A 19,674-nucleotide genomic window follows, 5' to 3' on the forward strand; every position below is an offset into this window, starting at 1 on the left:
TCTGAGGGATTTATGTATCACACTTCAAAAATGATAACAAGTAAGCATATGGCCATATTCATCGCAACCTGTGACCCATATCCTACTTCTAACAAGATGCGGAGATTAGCAGATCTTGTCCTTAATAATATGATGAGATTAGCAGATCAGTATGTTGAACAATATGATGAGATCAGCAGATCACTATGTTGAACAAGATGATGAGATTAGCAGATCACTATGTTGAACAATATGATGAGATTAGCAGATCAGTATGTTGAACAATATGATGAGATTAGCAGATCACTATGTTGAACAAGATGATGAGATTAGCAGATCACTATGTTGAACAAGATGATGAGATTAGCAGATCACTATGTTGAACAATATGATGAGATCAGCAGATCACTATGTTGAACAAGATGATGAGATTAGCAGATCACTATGTTGAACAGATCAGCAGATATGTTGAACAAGATGATGAGATTAGCAGATCACTATGTTGAACAATATGATGAGATCAGCAGATCACTATGTTGAACAAGATGATGAGATTAGATCACTATTAGATAATATGATGAGATCAGCAGATCAGTATGTTGAACAAGATGATGAGATTAGCAGATCACTATGTTGAACAATATGATGAGATTAGCAGATCACTATGTTGAACAATGATGAGATCAGCAGATCACTATGTTGATGTTGAACAAGAACAAGATGATGAGATCAGCAGATCACTATGTTGAACAAGATGATGAGATTAGCAGATCACTATGTTGAACAATATGATGAGATCAGCAGATCACTATGTTGAACAATATGATGAGATTAGCAGAACACTATGTTGAACAATATGATGATAAGATCACTATGTTGAACAATATGATGAGATCAGCAGATCACTATGTTGAACAATATGATGAGATCAGCAGATCACTATGTTGAACAAGATGATGAGATCACTATTAGATAATATGATGAGATCAGCAGATCAGTATGTTGAACAAGATGATGAGATTAGCAGATCACTATGTTGAACAATATGATGAGATCAGCAGATCACTATGTTGAACAAGATGATGAGATCAGATCAATGTTGATATGATGAGATCAGCAGATCACTATGTTGAACAATATGATGAGATCAGATTAGAATCACTATATGTTGAACAAGATGATGATAATAGCAGATGAGAACAAGATGATGAGATTATGCAAGATGATCAGATCAGCAGATCACTATGTTGAACAATATGCAGATCACTATGTTGAACAAGATGATGAGATTAGCAGATCACTATGTTGAACAATATGATGATGCAGATCACTATGTTGAACAAGATGATGAGATGAGATCACTATTGATGTTGAACAATATGATAGAGCAGATCACTATGTTGAACAAGATGATGAGATCAGCAGATCACAAGATGATGATCAGTATGATTGAACAAGATAATGATGAGATCAGATCAGATCAGCAGATATGTTGAACAAGATGATGATATTAGATCACTATTAGATAATATGATGAGATCAGCAGATCACTATGTTGAACAAGATGATGAGATTAGCAGATCACTATGTTGAACAAGATGATGAGATCAGCAGATCACCATGTTGAACAATATTAGATAATATGATGAGATCAGCAGATCAGTATGTTGAACAATATGATGAGATCAGCAGATCACGATGTATAGTGAAAAATATGAGATGAGCTCATCAGTATGTTGAATAGTATTCTGATATTTAAAGATCACTATGTTGAACATTATGCTGAGGTCAGCAGATCCATTCATGAACTATATGTTGAGATCAGCATATCCTACCGTATGTTGGTTTTGTAATGAGATCCTGTATTGGTTCAGTTTTTCATCTGTATGATTAGGCCAGGGAGGCCAGCTCAGGTCAACTGACAGTCCTAAGTTGGATCATTCTAATCCCACTGTGTTTCCTAGATCAGTGATTTAGCTGACTGAATTACCTGTTCCGATTTCTTCACTCAAGGCAAGAATAACACCCTCCCAACTGTTTCACTCAAGGCAAGAATAACACCCACCCAACTGATTCACTCAAGGCAAGAATAACACCCTCCCAACTGTTTCACTCAAGGCAAGAATAACACCCTCCCAACTGATTCACTCAAGGCAAGAATAACACCCTCCTAACTGATTCACTCAAGGCAAGAATAACACCCTCCCAACTGATTCACTCAAGGCAAGAATAACACCCTCCCAACTGTTTCACTCAAGGCAAGAATAACACCCTCCCAACTGTTTCACTCAAGGCAAGAATAGCACCCTCCCAACTGTTGACAGAGTGTACTTCCTGTGTATGAACCACTCGACTCATAAGCTGATGTGAGATAGGAAAAGAGATTATTTTGATATCTGAAGTGTAACCTTCCACTCCAAGTCTTTCATTACAGTTAAAGGGGTGATTGTGAGAGAGGGTCTTGAGAGAATGAGTGGCATTTCCTTCTTTACCTTCTGGATTAGGTGAAAATATTGACATACTGGATGCTACTTTTGATCTTTGGTACAAAATACACTTCCATTGTAGTTGTGTATACTGGATGTGTCTGGCTTGATGATACTTGAGATCTGGGTGATCTTTGGTACAATCAACACCTTAACTATTGTTATGTATTGTGCATGGAAATATTCGGAGCACAGCCTTCAGCTGTAAAACAGAATGCAGTCGAACTCTGACAAAACGGACAGTGATGGAATTACTGTTACTCTTCATGCAATGCCATTTTCTGAAGATAAAATATATTGTCAGATATGATCACAATAACGATGTTCCTATGCCAAAACTCCAGCATTATATGTTATTCTTTATGTGCTACCTGTGTTTGTGTGGTGCAACAAGGTTATTGCCTAAGGTTGCACCAGGTGCAAGAAGGTTTCATTCCCTTGAGCCCTGTATGCTGTATAGGTTCAGTATTGCTATGGTATTAAACATTATTTCACATGCTGGCTTTTTTTAAAGTCCTGGGTGCCAATCTTTGCGCTGAGGTGTTCGTACTACCAATACCTTAATACAGACTTATGATAGTCTTAGTGCCATTGTTGGCTAGTACAACAGGACGCTAATAAGCTCAAGGTGTGCTTTATCCATCCTTCACTCATCTAATAGACTGACTGACTGACTGACTGAGTTTGGTTTTACGCCGCTTTTAGCAATATTCCAGCAATATCAAGGTGGGGAACACCAGAAATGGGCTTCACACATTGTGCCCATGTGGGGATTCGAACCCGGGTCTTCGGCGCGTGACAAGCCACTGCTTTAACCATTAGGCTACCCCACCGCCCCTCATCTACTAGAGAACAGCGGGGTAGCCTAGTGGTTAAGGCATCCGCTCACCACGTCGAAAACCCGAGTTCGATTCCCCACATGGATACAAAGTGTGAAGCCCATTTCTGGTGTCCCCCACCTTGATATTGCTGGAATATTGCTAACGGTGGTGTAAAGCTAAAATCACTCACTCACTCATCTAATAGACTGAATCTTTGAAAAAGGTTTCTTCATGACTGTGAATCTTTGAAAACGGTTTCTTCATGACTGTAAAACAGGAAGAACATTTAACAAAAGGCTTGGACAGAATCATTGAGAAAATTCACAGGCTGTTGAGCTTGTATGTTGTGATGTCATTGGAAGGAGGCAGCATGCAGAGGATCATCGTACTGTTATAGACAATGTTGGTGAGATGACATTTCTTAACAATACATGGGATTCAGCCCACAAAAGTACTGTACTTAACTGCCAGGGAAAGTGTAATCCCAAATATAACATTTCTTTTTCTCAGAAACTGGTTAACGAAGACTGTTGCATAAGAATTTTGAACTGACAAGAATATCCTCCAGCTTCATTACAAGACGTAAATGTTGTGTTGGAACTAAGGGATAAATCTTCTGGAAAGACTTGACTTATTTACTTGATGAGCTACACATCTGAAACCAAAAATACATGTAGATATAAGGCAACACCTTTCAAACCAGTTAAATTCCAGGTATGCAGAACTTGCCCAGTACATAGTGACAGACGGTAATACTAAGAGGAATCTACAGTAGAAAACAGTGCAAGTTTATATTTAGCAAGCAAATATGGATTATATTTTCAAATTAAAGAATATGTAGAACACCACATTCAGTTATATTGATGCATTGTGATGCTGTCGGGTCGTACTTTTTATCCTTTTAGAGTTTTAATGTACTTTGGGAATGGGACTTATGAAAAGATGCTTGAGATAGCTAAGAATTCAAATCCATATAACTTTTAAATATGTCACAAAAGAGGAATTCAGAGGAATTTGCCAGGATAAACAATTAGTTTAACACAACTGTGAATTTCAGACATCACAAATTTTGACAGCAAAATGTTCAACTGCACTTACTAACATGCACAGCCAAGTGGCCAATGAATTCCTCTCCATTCTGTACTAACGCTACTTCTAAGGGCTTACTTTGTGTGTCTTTTCTGCAGCACTTTATTTATTTTGAGTTATTTTAGTTTGTTGGTTTGTGTGTTTGTGTGGTTTTCTTCCTAAACTATGTACTCAGAGTGTGACATGTTATGCTGGAGACAAACGCCATCTTGTTTTCAGACATGAGTGGAAGGTGATCATGAGATCCAAGCAAGCAGCCGTATTTACTGTTAGTATCTGGGTGATTCTACACCGATTTCTCATCTACCTCGTAACTGTTACTATGTGTTTGTTGGGCACTAAACAGTACTTGAAATCAGATCGGATATTTTCTGGAATGGCTCTCCTGATGGTTGTGGCGCACAATGCTGTTGGCTTCGGAACAATGGCTGTCCGAAACCTGGGAGAGGTTCTCGCCTCTAATAGCAGGATAACGGTAAGGAACAAGAGGTCCGTTTTAACACACTGACCCATCTGTGAAGATCTGGGTTAGAATTGGTCTTCAGTAACCCATGCTTGTCATAAGAGGTGACTGATGGTGGTCAGGCTAGCTGACTTGGTTGACACATATCGTAGTATCCTTATTGGGTAGATCGATGCTCATGCTGTTGATCACTGGATTGTATAGTTCTGACTTCATTATTTACAGACCGCCGCCATATAGCTGGAATATTGCTGAGTGCGGTGTTGAAAAATAGACAAAATTAACACACTGACCCGTATAGTACTATTGGTGATGCTGACTCTCTGAACTAGTGATGCTTATACTATGAACTAGTGATGTTGACACTTTGAACTAGTGACGCTAAAACATATGTAATACATTGAGTTGCAAGATCAGTGCTACTCACTTAACAACTCCCTCTTGCTTTATGACACTAAATATTCCATACTGAAACATAACATCATAATATACTTAGAGAAACAAATACAGGTCAGAGGAAAATTTAAGTGTTCCTTTAATATTTTCAAGTTTTCATCACCAGCTTTGAATAGCGCTGTGGTAATGAAAACTGGAAAATTAATAAAGGAACGCTTGAATTCTCCTGTGATCCTCTATTTTTTTCTCTCAATTTGTTAGATAGAAATTGTCCATACGGTATAATAAAGAAGTTGTCATCCATTAAGTATGCTCATGGAAACAAATAAAGGAACGCACGAATGGACAAGTGTTCCTTTATGCTTTTCCTTCTTTTCACCCACAGTGCGATACAAAGCTTGTGAAGAAACGTGGAAAAGAATATAAGAACACTGTTGCTTTTATGTGTTCCCTTATTTGTTTCCATGAGTATATCACACCTTTCTTATTACTCATCAACTTCTAAAATGCCAATCAAAGAGATCAAAGAAGTTGTCATCCATAAACTATCAATATGAATGTTCTTTCCTGTTTAATAATATTACCTAAATATACTGAAAGCCATTAGAAACGCAATTGGTATTTGTTGTCCTGAAACTTTCAAAAGTTCTATTGAAGCTTTTTTCCTGCGATACAGAGGATGTAGGGATAAAAGGCTGTTATTCTGGCCCATTTCGAGTTCGAGTCCCGGAGCATTCCTCTCACATGAACTTTGATACTTAAAACTGAACCTTTGACATTTCTCGTAAACACAACCACATTCATGAAACACGTTGTGCACATGCATTACCTGCACCCAGGCCCTGTAAAAGCACAAGGAATTGTTGAACTCAATCACTTTGAGAAAATGCCACACTTGACACAAGACGAAAGGAATCAGGTTATCGGTATGGTCAGCCAAGGTGCTTCAGATGTGATGATTGCCAGGCACTTTAATGTGCATCCATCCACTGTAAGTTGACTCAGACGACTCGGGCTACCAAACTGTGTCCTTGAACATGATCGTTTTGGAGGGGGAGGTGTCATGATCAGACCCAAACCATCAGAGGCTGCAGACCATCCAACAGCTGTTGGTGAGAAATGTGTGTCTTTCAATGCCCCAAAGACTGCGAGCATGTCTTGCAGCGCACGGTGGACACACACGATATTGACTGCAAGTGACCCCTGTGATGTCGTCGTTGCATCACTGATGTTGTTTACTGGACATTTTCAGATGAAATTATTCACAGATGTTCACTTAAAACATATCTGCCAGTTAGGTTTATATATGTTGAAATTAGTGTGAGTAAAGAAAGTATGAATGTCAAATTGCATTTTTAATGGCTTTCAGTATAATTGTGACTTAAAGGTGTGAAAACATGCTTGTTGTTTTGTACATATTTGTCATACCTTTATTCAAGGTATGAATCACAATACTAGCTTGAGCATTGTTTCATATGTTCAAGTAAAAACCAGCTTCAAAGTTTGATATGTACAGATGACAAATCTTATACATGGAGGATGCCATTACAGAATAACCAACATGTTTTGATGAAAATCAAACAAAATTCTGTCCTGATTGTATGCACTAGTTTAAAGTGTAGATATCCTGTATCATGAAATCCCAAGGATTATGTCAGTAAGTAAAAAAGATGGGTCTTTAGATGTTTTGCGATTCTGGAACTAAGTAGACTACACTTTACACCTGTAATTATCCCCCGCAAAGCGTTTTGCGGGGGGTATTAGAATGGACTCCGTCCGTGCGTGCGTGCGTGCATGCGTCCGTCCATCCGTGCACATTTGTCTTTTCCGAAGCATAACTCTAGAACCGTTCAATGTTTCTTCACCAAACTGGGCACATAGTTAGATCTGGTGGTGAACTGGTGCCTTTTGGTAGTTTTGAAATTCTGAATAAAATATTTTTGGCGTTTCCATGGCAACAAGTTTGACTTAGACTGAAATTGGTGGTAGGACTCTTTTCCGGAGCAGTACTCTAAAACCGTTGAATGTTTCTTCACCAAACTTGGCACAAAGATAGATCTGGTGGTGTACTGGTGCCTTTTGGTAGTTTTGGAATTCTGAATAAAATAGTTTTGGCGTTTCCATGGCAACAAGTTTGACTTAGACTGAAATTGGTGGTTGTGCTCTTTTCCGGAGCAGAACTCTAAAACTGTTCACCATTTCTTCACCAAACTTGGCACATAGATAGATCTGGTGGTGTATTTGTGCCTTTTGGTAGGTTTTGAATTCTGAATAAAATATTTTTGGCGTTTCCATGGCAACAAGTTTGACTTAGACTGAAATTGGTGGTTGTGCTCTTTTCCGGAGCAGAACTCTAAAACCGTTCAATGTTTCTTCACCAAACTTGGCACATAGATAGATCTTTTGGTGTATTTGTGCCTTTTGGTAGTTTTGGAATTCTGAATAAAATATTTTTGGCATTTCCTTGGCAACAAGTTTGACTTAGCCTGAAATTGGTGATAGTGCTGCTTTCTGGAGCAGAACTTTAAAAACCTTTCAATACTCTCCTTCCACCTTTCTATATACACACCTAAATATTTGACATAATCATAACTCGTAGACATAATCATGAAGCGTATTTTGCCATTGCGGGGGATATTGATGACTTTGTCTTCTTGTTATTATACGAATGTTAAATCACTTAAGGTTGAGAAGAGCACGAACTAATATTACTCCTGTTGTGGTTCACTCACATATTGGGTGAATTAAACCACACTGTAGCGTAACTTGTGTTAATCTAGGATGGCACCTTGGTACTCTCACGAGGCTAAACGCAGCCTGTTTCGCAATGTATTGCATTATGTTATTTTTTTTGTTCAACATACATTATTCATTAATAGATAATTCATATTCAGTACTATATGTTCAAAATACATATCTTATTCATCTCATAGTGTATTCAGTGCAGTCCTTGCATGAACTGTAATTCACTCTCCCGTGGATATGCCTGAATATTTAAATCTTTTGGTTAAATCCAAAATTTCTGGCAATGTGTTTCTTGTGATGTATTTCTCAGCACCGTACATGTTTACTTGTTTTGCCAAAATTTGGACGCTCAAAGACCTGGACCAGTTTATGGGCTTTCCTCTCGCATCAAACCGACAAGCTATGGTATAACTGAAAAACAGTTCCATGTGTTGTAAACCGAATGTACTGAGTCACCCAGCAGCAGGAGGGTTGGTAAAATCTCTGCTGAGTATATTTAGACAACATTTGATAGTTCCATAATTAACTGAAATATTCACATCTATTGCTAATATGATGTATCAAGGTGCATGATGTTGTAATACCCTTGCTGCCATCATGATATGGAATGTCACAGGTAATATATGCATGAGAGTATTATTTTCTTTCTTCGTAAATGTGAACTCCAGCTTGATAAGATATTGTGGGGTTATCGGATCCAGTAACATGTTCCTTTCAGTAATGCTTCCATAGTTTCATAATATCAGTTACCCATGAAGATCTGGGTTAGAATTGGTCTTCAGCAACCTAAGGGCGACTAATGGGATCTGGTGGTCAGGCTCTCTGACTTGGTATCCCATTTGCGTAGGTCGATGATCGTGCTTTTGATCATTGGATTGTGTAGTCGAGATTCGATTATTTACAGACCACCCCCATGTCACTGGAATATTGCTGAGGGCACCATTAAACAACAAACCCAAGCAACCCATCAATCATTGGCTAGGCAGAATTAACATGAGAACTCTTCAGAGAATTTAGCTGTTTTAGTGTTCAGTAGACAGAATTAACATGACAGCTCTTCAGAGAATTTAGCTGTTTTAGTGTTCAGTAGACAGAATTAACATGAGAACTCTTCAGAGAATTTAGCTGTTTTAGTGTTCAGTACACAGAATTAACATGACAGCTCTTCAGAGAATTTAGCTGTTTTAGTGTTCAGTAGACAGAATTAACATGACAGCTCTTCAGAGAATTTTGCTGTTTTAGTGTTCAGTAGACAGAATTAACATGAGAACTCTTCAGAGAATTTAGCTGTTTTAGTGTTCAGTAGACAGAATTAACATGAGAACTCTTCAGAGAATTTAGCTGTTTTAGTGTTCAGTAGACAGAATTAACGTGACAGCTCTTCAGAGAATTTAGCTGTTTTAGTGTTCAGTAGACAGAATTAACATGACAGCTCTTCAGAGAATTTTGCTGTTTTAGTGTTCAGTAGACAGAATTAACATGACAGCTCTTCAGAGAATTTAGCTGTTTTAGTGTTCAGTAGACAGAATTAACATGACAGCTCTGCAGAGAATTTAGCTGTTTTAATCTTCGATAGACAGAATTAACATGACACCTCTTTAGAGAACTTAGGTGTTTTAGGATTGGCTAGACAGAATTAACATGACCACTCTGCAGAGAATTTAGCTGTTTTAGTGTTCAGTAGACAGAATTAACATGACACCTCTTTAGAGAACTTAGGTGTTTTAGGATTGGCTAGACAGAATTAACATGACATCTCTTCAGATAATTTAGCTGTTTTAGTCTTCAGTAGACAGAATTAACATGACCATTCTTCAGAGAATTTAACCATTTTAGCATTGGCTAGACAGAATTAACATGACATCTCTTCAGATAATTTTGCTGTTTAAGTGTTCAGTAGACAGAATTAACATGACCACTCTTCAGAGAATTAAAACAATAGCTGTTTTAACCTTGGATAGACAGAATTATCCTGACTTCAGTGGAGTCAGTCAGTGGTGGAAGTCTAGTTGTGGTCTGTGTTCTAGTGTGTTGCATGTGCTTCTTTAATGCCTTGTCTGTGTGAGATCAAACAAACCTCCCTGCTCTGCGGCTGGTGCTAAATGTTTCTACTGATCACTTCATCTTACCTCATTTGCTCCATATTCAACTGTGTACTCAGATATATGCTGGATTGTATCATATTATGAAGCATATTATGACAAGAAAATAATGTCACTATTAAAAGCAGTTGTTAGTTGAAAACCTGCTTGTACTCCTGAAACTAACAAGAGTTAATGAAACTGGTGCTGTTGTGCAAAGTAACCTTAGCCCTACAACCGTGTATGTTAAAGTATGGGAATATGATCACCTTAGCCCTACAACCGTGTATGTTAAAGTATGGGAATATGATCACCTTAGCCCTACAACCGTGTATGTTAAAGTATGGGAATATGATCACCTTAGTCCTACAACCGTGTATGTTAAAGTATGGGAATATGATCACCTTAGCCCTACAACCATGTATGTTAAAGTATGGGAATATGATCACCTTAGTGCTACAACCGTGTATGTTAAAGTATGGGAATATGATCACCTTAGCCCTACAACCGTGTATGTTAAAGTATGGGAATATGATCACCTTAGCACTACAACCGTGTACGTTAAAGTATGGGAATATGATCACCTTAGCCCTACAACCGTGTATGTTAAAGTATGGGAATATGATCACCTTAGCCCTACAACCGTGTATGTTAAAGTATGGGAATATGATCACCTTAGCGCTAAGATCACTTTGTACATGTCCAGAGATTGTTGGCTGACCTTGGTTCCAGAAGGCCTCTAATGTAACTCTGACTCTAATCCTGATATATTTCTAGACTCCACTGTAACTTTGGTTCCAGACAGCCTTTAATGTAACTGACTGTAATCCTGATGTATTTCTAGACTCCACTGTAGTTGGTTTCAGGGTGCCGTTGTACAAAACAACCTTAACGCTAAGACTACTTTAAGTCTATGTTAAGGTATGGGAGTTACGGTCACCTTAGTGCTAAGATCGCTTTGTACAACAGCACCCTGAGGTCTTCTAAAGTAACTCTTAGTGTAATCCTTATATATTTCTGAGTGTAATCCTGATATATTTCTAGACAGCACTCTAACCTTGGTTCCTAGGGCCCTCTAAACTAACTCTGAGTGGAATACTGATATACCGGTATTTCTGACTGTAATCCTAATATATTTCTAGACAGCACTGTAATCTTGGTTCCAGAAGGCCTCTAATGTAACTCTTAGTGTAATCCTGAAATATTTCTGACTGTAATCCTGATATATTTGTGACTGTAATACTGATATTTCTAGACAGCACTGTAACCTTGGTTCCAGAAGGCCTCTAATGTAACTCTGAGTGTAATCCTGAAATATTTCTAGACTGCACTGTCATCTTGGTTTCAGACAGGAATGGAAAATAATAACCAAATCTAAACAAGCATCAGTGTTCTCGGTTTCCGTGTGGGTGATTCTCCATCGTTTTCTCGCCTACGTGATTGTCATTACCATGTGTCTCACGGACACTACGCAGTTTCTGAGACCAGCGCCAGTGTTCATGGGAACTGTGTATTTGGGGATCTTGGCACACAATATCATTGGTTGTGGAACAATGTGTGTAGAAAATATGGGACAGTTTTACGCATCTGTTCGTAGGATTGTGGTAAGGGATGGTTGGTGAATGATGTATATTTGAGATGTCTGTGGAACGCTTTGAGTTCTGTACATTCTGTATTTGTCATGATAAATGCTGACTTTCATTAAGATATGATTTTAATCTTTCAAAACGAAGATCAACTTCAAACTTATAAGGAAATTATTCAGATATGTACACACAACACTACTACCTAGTGTCATGATTGAGCAAGAATACACACAGCACTACTGCCTGGTGTCATGATTGAGCAAGAATACACACACAACACAAGAGCCTGGTGTCATGATTGAGCAAGAATACACACAGCACTACTGCCTGGTGTCATGATTGAGCAAGAATACACGCAACACAAGTGCTGTGTGTCATGATTGATCAAGAATACACACAACACAAGTGCTGTGTGTCATGATTGAGCAATAATACACACACAACACAAGTGCCTGGTGTCATGATTGATCAAGAATACACACACAACACAAATGCTGTGTGCAATGATTGATCAAGAATACACACACAACACAAGTGCTGTGTGTCATGATTGAGCAATAATACACACACAACACAAGTGCCTGGTGTCATGATTGATCAAGAATACACACAGCACTACTGCCTGGTGTCATGATTGAGCAAGAATACACACAGCACTACTGCCTGGTGTCATGATTGAGCAAGAATACACACAACACAAGTGATGTGTGTCATGATTGAGCAAGAATACAAACACAACACAAGTGCCTGTGTCATGATTGAGCAAGAATACACACACAACACAAGTGATGTGTGTCATGATTGAGCAAGAATACAAACACAACACAAGTGCCTGTGTCATGATTGAGCAAGAATACACACACAACACAAGAGCCTGGTGTCATGATTGAGCACACACACAACACAAGTGATCCAAGAACACATGAGCCTTTGTAGGAAGCTGTCAGTTTGCCACATGATATTGTCAGTTATGTATGTATGTGCCAGGTGGTATAGCATGGCTAATGGTCCACCAGTGAAGTTATTATTTCAGAAATTACCACCAGTTGGGATATATCTTAAGGGCCGATCTATTTCCACTTCATAGATATTCGGAAACAAAAATTAATTAAAAGAACTTTTTGTGATAATATGAGTTGAGTTTCTAAGTGAGTTGGATTTCAATGTCAAAGGTCACAAACTGTCAAGGTCATCCATACTGCCCATTGGAACAGGGTAAGATGGTTTCATGAAAGTTATCCATGAGTATGGTTTCTGATGCGTTGGCTATTAACCAGTCAACTGTTTTCTAAGTTACCTTAAGGAAAATAAAGTTGGTTCGTTCACACTAAGCAGCATTGTAATGTTGCAGATACCCAGATTTCACCGAGGATGTCTTGTCTGTTGAGCCACATTCCCTGGTGCCATGTACACAGTGGTATTGTACCTTGTACAACTTAGCAGGGTGGGAGATACGTGTATTGAATCAGTTTACACCGTGCCTCCAACAGTTGAGGTTACCAGTAGTCACAGGAAGCACGGAATCCATTTGGGAAGTGGATAATCTGAGGGATTGTCTCAGGAAGAGTTCATGACGCCTCATTTTGGGGTTAGGTTAAAAAAAAGTTGAGTGATGATCTTCAGTCCATGCAGTAAGTTTTCATTGCAGATGAACATCAGTGGGTTTCAGTGAGGACTTTTTGTGTTTGCTGTCAGTAGGAGGTTAGGGCGGTGGGGTAGCCCAGCAGTTAAAGTTTTCTCTTGTCGTGCTGAAGGCCGGGTTCGATTCATGGATAGGGTGAAGCTCATTTCTTGTGTCCCCAGCTGTAATATATTGCTGGAATATTGATAAACTCAGTGTAAAACCAAACTCATTCCCTCATTATCAAGTTTACATGTGTAGTCAATCAATGTTGACTTGGCAGTTCAGACCCGTGAAGGTCTGGGTGAGCATATTGGCCTTCAGTAACCCATGCTTGTCGTAAGAGGCGACTAATGGGATCAGGTGGTCAGGCTCGCTGACTTGGTTGACACATGTCATCGGTTCCCAATTGCGCAGATCGATGCTCATGCTGTTGATTACTGGATTGTCTGGTCCAGACTCGATTATTTACAGACCGCCGCCATATAGCTGGAATGTTGCTGAGTGCGGCATAAAACTAACTCACTCACTTGGCAGTTCTGTTGCCTACTGGAGGCTCATACAGGTGACACATGAAGCAGACTGAGATGGTATGAATAAACACATTTCCGAACTGAGATTCTGGTGCACAACTCTAACCTCTATTTCATTACAAACTGTCATAATATCAGCATGTATTTCTGTTTAAAATTTTACATATATCTGTTGAGTTAAGTATTGCTTTTGCCATATGTTATCGTAATTCTTATAATTGAGCTTGTTTATTTAATTTAAGTGATTAACTATACCTTAAGTAACCACACCTGCCAGAGTTAACCCCAGTTTTAACCCCCGGGTTAACCCCAATGTTAACTCCAGTTTAGTTATTAGCCATTCTGCACACTGACACTTGTCATCAAAGGGAAGCTACTCTGTAGGGTTACACCAAATTACCTCCCCTGGCCTGTCATACAATTACCAAACCTTGTTTGGTAGATAGACACATTTGTTTGTGTTACTGTTTATATACCTGGTTTATTACATGTTCTACTCAACTTTTGACAGGGATACAGACATATATACTAATTAAAGATTGGAGTGTTTTTCATTTTGGAATAGTTTTGATGAGAAACACTATGTCACAACACAATAGTCACAGTTACTGTGGACATTTTGTGCTGTGTTAGTTGTAGATGTCGTCAATGGTATCTTATATACCTCTCCAGGATTCCATTCTGGTAGGGCGGTGGGGTAGCCTAGTGGTTAAAGCGTTGGCTCGTCACGCTGAAGACCTGGGTTCGAATCCCCACATGGGTACAATGTGTGAAGCCCATTTCTGGTGTCCCCTGCCGTGATGTTGCTGGAATATTGCTAAAAGCGGCGTAAAACCAAAACTCAGTCAGTCAGTCCATTCTGGTAAATGCTAGCCATGGGGATATTCATGGTTGTCATTTCAAACTTGATTGGTTATTCTGGTATAATAATATTCTGATAGTGTTTTCAGCAAAGTACAAACATTATCATGCATTATATATTTTGAAAATGGCAAATCTGGTTTTTTTCTAGCAGATGAAAATATTACAATTTTAAATGGTTACTGTTATGGTCCTTCATTCCGTGATCCTTTTGTCAAGTATGTGATTAAAGCCGCTGTGTTGCTGAAACAACAATGATCAATCTAAACATTGCTTGTGTTTTTGTATATGCCAAATCAAAATGTAATTGGTCCCATGGTGTATGCTGATATCCTAGCTTATAATAACCTTAGCATTAACTACAGTTGTTAGGGAATCAGCATGCATGTTGTTACATTACGATGCTCATGCAGTCAATTTCATATCTTTAATAATATGAAGATATCCCTATCAAAAGTTGAATGTTATATTTGTTAGCGTCAAGAATTTTATGTTTTTGCAAGGAAATGTGAGAATAACATAAATTTTGGCCACTTTTACCAGCATACGGTATATCGCTGTCTATAAAGTGACCCCACCTATAAGGCGACACCCCTGTAAGAGACTTTGAAATCGAGGCTAATTTCAAATGTCTATATCAGTGCAGGTTGGCTATTGCTATTATTGGACCAGTTGAACCTGAAAGTGATGCAGCAAGGCGACACCCCCAAATTATAACCCTCTCATTGTAATTACAAAAGGGGCGGTAGGGTAGCCTAGTGGTTAATGTGTTCATTCGAAGCCCATTCCCGGGTTCGATTCTCCATATGGTTACACAGTGTGAAGCCCATTTCTGGTGTCCTCCGCCTAGATATTGCTGGACCATTTGCTAAAAGCGGCCTAAAACAAAACTCACTCACTCACTCACTCACTCACTCACTCACTCACTCTAGTTAAAAAATCTTGCTTTATAGACGGTGATATACAGTGTGTGAAATGGTGGACAGCTTATTGCTGCTACTTGCTATGAAAGGCGAATATCTAGAGTCGACTCACGTGTCTGCGGGGTCTGTCGGGAAGCCCAGTGGTTAAAGTGTTCGTTCGTCACGTCTAAGACCCGGGTTCGATGTCCCACTGCCCCACATGTGTGAAGCTCATTTCTGGTGTGCCTTGCTGTGATATTGCTGGAATATTGCTGAAACAGCATAAAACCATACTCACTCACTCATAGTGTCTGCCATGTGAGCAGTGTTTGTATTGGTAACCACACGGGAATATCAAAAGACACTCGGCTGTGACCTGGCTCCGTATCTCCCCTCAACCTAATGATTTATCTTTCTTAATCAAATGCTTTCAATAATGTCAGATTTCACAAAATCTAAAGAACTAGTTATTGTTAACTAATGATACGATTCATTGAGTTGCATGTTGACATGTTTCCTTTCCCTGTTTTCAATCCTCTATGTTAATTGCCCGGCAATGTCTTCAGAAATTCCTGTGTCTTGAAGAGCTGGAAGAGAGCTCTTTGGTGGAGAAGTCAGAGGATCATGACAGACCACCAGCTGACCGGTGTTCTATCAGTATTGATAATGTGACAGCCAAGTGGGATAAGGTATGACCGACACACAGCAGAAGAGTGTTTTATCAATATTGATAATGTGACAGTTAATTAGGTTAGGGTTTGATGACGCCCAGCTGATCAGTGTTTTATCAATATTGATAAGTTGGCAGCTAATTTGGATCAGGTACTATGACTTTGAGCTGATCAGTGTTTTATCAATATTGATAATGTGACAGCTAATTGGGATAAGGTACAATGATACACAATTGTCCAAAGTTTTATCAATTTGGATAATGTGACAGCTATGTTGAACTCAGGCACGATGACACCAAACTGAGCAATGTTTTATCAATATTGATAATATGATAGCTATGTTGAACTAAGGTACGATGATACAGAGTGGAACAATGTTTTATCAATATTGATAATATGATAGCTATGTTGAACTAAGGTATGATGATACAGAGTTGAACAATGTTTTATCAATATTGATAATGTGACAGCTATGTTGAACTAAGGTATGATGACACAGAACTGAACAATGTTTTATCAATATTGATAATGTGACAGCTATGTTGAACTAAGGTACGATGACACCCAACTGAACAATGTTTTATCAATATTGATGATGTGACAGGTATGTTGAACTATGGTATGATGACACCCAACTGAACAATGTTTTATCGATATTGATAATGTGACAGCTATGTTGAACTCAGGCACGATGACACTAAACTGAGCAATGTTTTATCAATATTGATAATATGATGACCAAATGCATAAGTTTGATACACTAAATATGTTGTTTCTTCAGAATGTGGATCAAAACACACTGGAAAAGATCTCTGCCAGTGTGAAGGCTGGTGAGCTGCTGGCTGTGATAGGCCCTGTTGGGGCAGGCAAGGTGGGTGTTATTGCTGTGATAGCCCCTGTTGGGGCAGGCAAGGTGGGTGTTATTGCTGTGATAGGCCCTGTTAGGGCAGTTATTGCTGTGATAGGCCCTGTGGTTGGGGCAGGCAAGGTGGGTGTTATTGCTGTGATAGGCCCTGTTGGGGCAGGCAAGGTGGGTGTTATTGCTGTGATAGTGCCCTGTTGGGGTGTGGGCAAGGTGGGTGTTATTGTTGGGGCGGGCAAGGTTTATTGCTGTGATAGGCCCTGTTGGGGCAGGCAAGGTGGGTGTTATTGCTGTGATAGGCCCTGTTGGGACAGGCAAGGTGGGTGTTATTGCTGTGATAGGCCCTGTTGGGGCAGGCAAGGTGGGTGTTATTGCTGTGATAGGCCCTGTTGGGGCAGGCATGGTGGGTGTTATTGCTGTGATAGGCCCTGTTGGGGCAGGCAAGGTGGGTGTTATTGTGGGATAGGCCCTGTTGGGGCAGGCAAGGTGGGTGTAAATACTGTGCTGGGCATCGTATGGCGTCTTTGTGTACTTGTTGTAAACATTTAGTTACGCTAGTTGCTGATCAATAAGCTGTGGATATATCAGCTTTTTGAAGGAAAAAGATTTAAAAGCATTACTTGTGTATCTCTTCTGTTGGCTGATTGAATGATAACGATATGTGCTGAATTTTGACAACTTCCAGCTGCAATCTTGCTGTATGCCTGCCCTGAATAAAGAATGCTGAAGTTTTTCTGTAAAACTTTCATGTCTGTAGTCATCTGTTTGTCCATTGTCTCACTGTATTGATCGTATAACTACCCATCTGTTTCAGTCATCCCTGCTCATGTCTATTCTTGGTGAGCTGCCATCATCAGAAGGGAAGATTCAGGTTAAAGGCAAGATCGCCTACGTGTCTCAGCAGCCTTGGGTGTTTTCAGCGAGTGTTCGGCAGAATGTGACGATGGGGGAAATATTTGACGCAGCCTTGTACGAAAAGTCAATACGTGCATGTGCTCTCAAGAAGGTAGGGAAACTTCAAATGATCAAGTTTTCTATTTGTAAACAAAGATTTATAACTTTGTCAAATTAAGCCAACCTTGAAGTGTCTGCATCTTCTTGTCTTTAGTTGTTCTATGAAATATGAAGCCTTCGATGACCGGAAACTCTGGTGATCTAAATTAGCAGAAAGTGTTCATATGCTAACTTATCGTCTGATCATAGGTTTTCTGACTTTATATATTTATGATGCTTCAAACAGACATTGAAAATTCTTGAATGATGGCTAGAGTTTAGACTAAAGTTATTTTTTATGGGTTTGTGAGATGTTTTATATCCGTTCATATGATTAGAAAAATAACAATAAATGTGTCTTGAATGTCCAAAAACCCATAATACGATATATTCTTTGCCAGGCCAGACATGCATAGAAACAATATACTAATTGTGCATTGTCCCCAAGAAGATAATCATGGAAAATTAATTATTTTCAAGGTTTTCCTAAAATACTGATGAAATTCAAACTGCATCCATTTCCTATGGTGTTTGTGATTGTCTATAGGATCTTGGGATTATGCCTCATGGTGACAGTACCCTGATTGGTGACCGAGGGGTCAGTTTAAGTGGAGGTCAGAGGGCAAGGGTGAACCTGGCCCGGGCTCTGTACACCAATGCTGACATCTATCTCCTGGACGACCCGCTCAGTGCTGTAGATGCTGCTGTGGGACGCCACATCTTTGAAAAGTAATGTTTTCTTCATGACGTTTAGATAAAAACTATGTCCTTACAGGGTTCCAGATAAGTTTTCAACAACTGGAGTACATACTCCTTATTTTACAATATAGGAGTACTGGAAAACATTAAGGGTACATTTAGAGTACTGAATGGAATTTAATGGAGTATCAGCAATTCATATATGCATCGCAACATTGCTACTCTTGTGTAAACAGGTTAATAAACAATAAAACAATACTTTTTTCAGATAAATACGTTTGTAAATGAATCTAAGACCGTTCACCATTGCTGTGGTGCGTATCTGCTATATTTTCTAAATTATTTCCTTCCGTATCGTGCATATTTTTTATCCGTATATATGCCGATACGGCCCTTATTTGGAGCCCTGTCCTTATAATGATGCTGTCTAATATGTAATACTGGAATATTGTTAAGGTAGGAACACATATGGACAGAGACAAAGCTTAATAGATGTTGTGTTAAATTTATTAGTATGTCAAAGTGGAAGACTGAGAAAAAACAGCATTTATCCTTGTAAAGGTATGAAGTGGATATTCCCAAATTCACGTTCTTTTATGTGTTGTTCTCAAGTTAAGTGAAGGTAGGTCCTTTTAGCAATATTCCAGCAATATCATGACACCAGAAATGGGCTTCACACATTGTTCTCATGTGGGGAATCGAACCCAGGTCTTCAGCATTTTCAGCAAACGCTTTAACCATAAGACTACCCCCTGCCCTGGTTCTCATCTTGTACATGTTACACTGCAGGTGCATCCAGGGGGCACTCAAGAAGAAGCCAAGGATCCTGGTGACTCACCAAGTGCAGTACCTGAAGGAGGCCGACCAGATCCTCATCCTCAAGGAT

The 19,674-nt window shown here is 39.2% G+C and overlaps 1 protein-coding gene across 3 annotated transcripts in view; it reads left to right on the forward strand.

Annotated features, from left to right (window-relative positions):
- The window catches only part of LOC124281103 (ATP-binding cassette sub-family C member 4-like), a 99,839-nt gene that overhangs the window by 62,924 nt on the left and 17,241 nt on the right, over positions 1-19,674 (forward strand). For 2 of the 3 annotated variants that reach the window (XM_046717120.1, XM_046717119.1), the window contains exons 7-11: positions 16,130-16,252; positions 17,016-17,105; positions 17,911-18,102; positions 18,637-18,818; positions 19,578-19,674. In XM_046717120.1, the coding sequence (XP_046573076.1) occupies positions 16,130-16,252; positions 17,016-17,105; positions 17,911-18,102; positions 18,637-18,818; positions 19,578-19,674 (684 nt within the window). Of the gene's footprint in view, positions 1-4,594; positions 4,851-16,129; positions 16,253-17,015; positions 17,106-17,910; positions 18,103-18,636; positions 18,819-19,577 lie in introns of all 3 variants that reach the window. The other variant, XM_046717117.1, reaches the window with a different exon arrangement.

This window comes from Haliotis rubra, unplaced genomic scaffold (genome assembly GCF_003918875.1).
Source record: "Haliotis rubra isolate DU_JTF1 unplaced genomic scaffold, ASM391887v1 Scf28, whole genome shotgun sequence".
Taxonomy (NCBI): Eukaryota; Metazoa; Mollusca; class Gastropoda; order Lepetellida; family Haliotidae; genus Haliotis; species Haliotis rubra.